The sequence below is a fragment of the Camellia sinensis genome, chromosome 13 (assembly GCF_055761805.1).
Source record: "Camellia sinensis isolate YWXY chromosome 13, ASM5576180v1, whole genome shotgun sequence".
Classification (NCBI taxonomy): domain Eukaryota; kingdom Viridiplantae; phylum Streptophyta; class Magnoliopsida; order Ericales; family Theaceae; genus Camellia; species Camellia sinensis.
The window spans coordinates 84,939,395-84,943,863 of record NC_138973.1 but is presented as its reverse complement, the minus strand read 5'-3'; the positions used below and the strand labels follow the sequence as shown (position 1 = coordinate 84,943,863).

Here is a 4,469-nt window from a genome sequence, read left to right as displayed (position 1 = left end):
AATTTTTTTATAAGCTTTGGTCTCAACCATAATTGATTTAAATTGTTTTTGTGCTTCACAGAACCACAGCATGTTTTGCCTTCGCATTTAATTGAGTTTGAATTTTTATGGGGCTTTTGTATCCTGCCTTCAGTTTCTGTCCTAGCTATAAAAGGTGAAAATGTCGATGATGGAGTCAATTGCTTGACATGCCAACTCAATGAACGCTTCTGCTATTGTGCATTTTCCATTTAAACAGGAAATAACTGCATCATTTGAGGTTCATTCTGATGAAGTGAAATATATTTTTTTCCGATCAGCAAAAAAAGTAACATTTTATTAATGCTAATACAACAATACAAAAGGGGAGAATGAAACAGTTGGCCAGAATCCAACTGCCAAGAGAAAACGAAAAAAACCCAAAACACTCCCAACCTTCCTGAAACAGAGGAAACAAGGCATGATAGTCCAACAACTATCTCTAGAATCAAAAGATAGAACAAAAGAAAATATAGCGGCAACAAAAAAAACTGAGATGATTCAAGTTGGTCACTGATAATTGACTACTTCGGAACAATGAATACCATGTTGGTAGTGCTGCCCAGAGATGTAGAACTGCTTATATAATCTTGAAAGTCCTGATCACAAGCTATTACAATTAAGTCGTCCACCTCATCTTTATACTTGACATAGTAAGTTCCATCCTCTAAGTGCAGTCTATTGGCGATTTGCTGCTGCAACTCAACTAGTCCCGATGACAAAGACAGCGGAAACTTTATTATAATATCATTGATATATTTTGCTTTCATGGTAACAATATTTGCATCTCGGATCACTGTATTCTTGCGTGGTGGCCACCTCGAGAAACCATAACCCCTACAAACACGCTTTAGTGTCGATCGACTAACTGCAAAAGGAAGAATCTAGTTAAGAGACACAACTTCATGTTTGTTAGTGCAAAATGTCAAATATTTCTTTACGAGAAGAGTGTCGAATGGAAAATATTAAGTAAAATCACAAGCAATAGTTTATTTTAATTTGTTAAGAGTGCAGATACCTTTGAGGTTATCTGCAGCAACCTGGATGCTTCTTCTTGAATTTTGTAGGATATCATCTAAAGGAATTTCAATTTTAACTCCAGTTTTATTGTGAACTGTTTTTGGCCTCTTTGTTTTGCCTTTTTCCTGTGAACAAGTAACATCAATGTTGCTTCGTTCCGCACTTACAACATTGCTTTCATTGTTTAATGCATCCATTGATTGTTGATTCGATAAATCCAGTTGTGTCATCTCTCTTCCACTTTGTAAGGGCTCCAGCATAGGCAAAGATTTAGTAGTCTGGGACATTTGAACAGAATCAAGTCTCTCACCATTCTGAAAAGGAATTTCTTCAATATATAAATGTCCCCCCAGTTCTTCTCCAGAAGCAAGCTTAAAAGTACGAAAATTTTTCCTCATCGTTTCCAATATTTTCCTCAATGCAGTCTGTTGATTACCATAATAGTCTTTGTTGCTTGGCGGCATAAAGCACTCTAACACGTAAATGTCATTTCCGGTGCAACTACTTTGCAAGCATATTGCAAAACAACAACCTAATGTATCATATCGTGCATAGTGTGCCAATGGGTAGTCAATTATGCTAAGTTGGGTTACATCCTTGCAAAATAATACATTAGGGGACGAGAATGCTCTCCCAACAACTCCTTGCCCCTTTCTTAAGTGAGATACAGTGTTGGCCGACTTGAATTTCCGGTACTCAAATGTGCTGGAATTGTAAATCACATGGAAAATGTCACCCTTAGCCAGAGCCCTGCATGGCCAGTCAACCTCGCACGGGGCCCATGCTTGAGCCAAATGTAAACCATGATCTTCGCGCACAACTTCCAACACCTCGTTGATTTCATCTAAGGCTTTACTTTGTCTCACATTCTGGTTGAAAAGTATTGTCAGAAGATATTCCTCATCATATTAGTTTAAAAAATAAAATAAAATATCAAATTTGACATGACATTACAGTGTACCACTTACTCTTTCCCTGCAACGTTCTGCAACTGAAATTGAAGATTCCAGACCTACCTCCTGCAGGGGAATGGAAAGATGCAACTAAGAAATCTTGTACACTTTGAAATGTAGAATATTTGTTTGCCAAGAAAAGGAAGCATATAAGAGACTCTATAATATTGTGTTTGGTTGGGGGATTTGGGGAGGGATTTGGAAAGGGAAAGGGAAAAGGTGTGTGAAACTAAGTGAAATGTAGGTACATTTTATTCACATTTCACCTAACTTTTCCCTTTCCCTTTCCAAATCCCTCCTCAAATCCTCCAACCAAACACAGCGTAATGGAAAAACAATTCAGTCACAGCTAAATGAGCACGGAATGCAATAAAAAAGTACAACTTGACGTTTTGCTTTGCTTTGCTTTCTGTCTACCATAGAAGCTCATGCTGAGAAGACAAACAACACACTATCTTATCCTCAATTCAATAGTTTATTCATTGTATCTTTTTGGATCTTATAATTTTAATCATAACAATTTACCATTTAATCTCACATTTTGTGTCACATTGATATTGATAACTGTGAGGAAATACCGCAATTACATACTCCTCACATGCCATTTGGCACTGACAAGATGAAAAAAATGAACAAATAATAGTTGTGCTAATGGTCTATCTAGCTTCATCCTGTATTAATTTTTTTAGTCCGATTAATTTCGATTTCAAAAGATTAGCACTTTAATTTTTGTAATTTGTGTTTATTGGTCTAAAAAACTGTGAATTTTATGCAGAATAGACACATGAGGAGCACGTAGCCATGTTCCATTATAATAGGATCAAATATGCACAAACTAAAAGATTAAAGGAAAAAATTGTTGGTCTAATGGGTTAGTTGGTCCAATGGGCCAGATATTTATTAATAAAACCAATCATTTGTTATATAATTTATAACAAATTAAAAACTTAAAGAGGCCTGATGTACTATTTTAAAAAAAACTATATTTTTGTAATTTAGTTTATTAAAAACACACTTCTCATCTCTTTTTTTTTGATATTTTTTTTTTTTTAAAAAAAATTTAATTATCAAAGGAGCACAATTCTGCATACATGTAAGAAAGGAGAGAGGGAAGTGAATCAATCAATATTAGAAAGACATAAAAAAATGCCAATTTGTGAGTTGGGGGACTAACCTTAAGAAAATCCCGCAAATCATAGTAGTCGTACAATAGAGGTTCATTTGAGGGCCTTGTTGAAACCATCTCAAGTACACCAACACATAAGTGGAAAGAATGATCAAACAGTGGGATAGCCCAAGATAGTTTAAGTTGGCAACGTAAAGCATGGTCGCGCAATGGATACTCTTTGATAGAGTAATATTTTACATTGGGAGTGGATTCGGGAAATCCATGGTTGAACACACGGGCAGGAACCCCAAGTTGTTCATCAGAACTCTCTCTATCCATGTAAAATTTATAGTCCTTAGAGATCATCCTATACCTACAAACTCCTTTAACATCACCATGATCAATTGTCATATTAGCTGTAGAAAGAGCGAAAGGTTGGTTTTGAGTTGTAAGATAAGACCGGCCCTCCATTGTCATTGTGGGTGCCCAAAATTGAAATAGTGTTGGAGATTGAAACCGATAGGGAAAAAAGTTGCTAAGGACATCTTTGATCTTCTTTTTTAAATCCAAAATATCTGATTAATAATAGCAAAAAACAAAATTGGAGGAGAGAAGTGAGATTTGAAAGGCAGGTAGTAGGTAACTGTGTCGATTTAAAATTGAGTTATAAATAAAACTCCATTATTACAAATTAAATAAATAAAACCCATATTCAAAGGAGGAGGAAGAAGAAGAAGAGAGAAGAGAAGAGACATAATAAAAGTCCCACTCACTCGGACGATGATCGGATTGGTCGTCTTCTCGGCTCCAGAAAACCCATCCAAGGAAGATATCTTCAAAACAATCATGCATCACTGGGCAGCGGTTGAATTGAGTGTCCACATATTGCTTGAAATCGTCAGGGAAATATGCTGCTACTCTTCCTTCTTCATCTGGTTCGGCCATTTTCTAAGAATTGCTCATCAGGGAAGTTCCCCAACCCAACCAACCCGTCTCTAACCAGGGTCAGTAGCTTTATTTATAGATAACCAAGAGAGGGGACCACCCTAAGGGTCCGTTTGGAACTTATTATTTTAGTTAATTTTTTAATTAGTTTGCGAGATGAAAAAAATTTATATTTAGAATGTTTTGTAAATTATTTTTATAATTGAATAGATAATTGTAAAAGAAAAAATAATTAATTGATATGTATAATGTGACATTTTATTTTATTAATTATTTTTAAAAAATTATTAATTATTTTAATCAAAAAATAAAAAAAAGCTAATCCCGAAACATTGCCTAAATACAATTTTTTTTTTTTTTTGAGAAATAACTGTCCAGTGAAATAGCAAAAAAAAAAATTACAAATCAGTGAAAAAATTTATACA

The 4,469-nt window shown here is 34.9% G+C and overlaps 1 protein-coding gene across 1 annotated transcript; it reads right to left on the bottom strand.

The window, feature by feature from the left end:
* Positions 1-284: 284 nt before the first annotated feature.
* On the bottom strand, positions 285-4,129 carry LOC145806258 (protein NLP6-like). Its single transcript, XM_082902710.1, has 5 exons — positions 3,873-4,129; positions 3,166-3,674; positions 2,007-2,057; positions 1,037-1,907; positions 285-886 (listed from the first exon to the last, which is right to left on the bottom strand). Exons 1-5 carry the CDS (start codon positions 4,042-4,044, stop codon positions 543-545), a joined length of 1,947 nt encoding a protein of 648 aa, XP_082758836.1. The 5' UTR covers positions 4,045-4,129; the 3' UTR covers positions 285-542.
* Positions 4,130-4,469: the final 340 nt, after the last annotated feature.

Coding starts and splice junctions, on each gene's coding strand:
- LOC145806258 (XM_082902710.1), bottom strand. CDS start 4,044: ATGGCCGAACCAGATGAAGAAGGAAGAGTAGCAGCATATTTCCCTGAC. Junction 2,058..3,165: donor ATTTGCGGGATTTTCTTAAG/GTTAGTCCCCCA, acceptor ATTCCCCTGCAG/GAGGTAGGTCTGGAATCTTC. Junction 887..1,036: donor TGCTGCAGATAACCTCAAAG/GTATCTGCACTC, acceptor TTCCTTTTGCAG/TTAGTCGATCGACACTAAAG.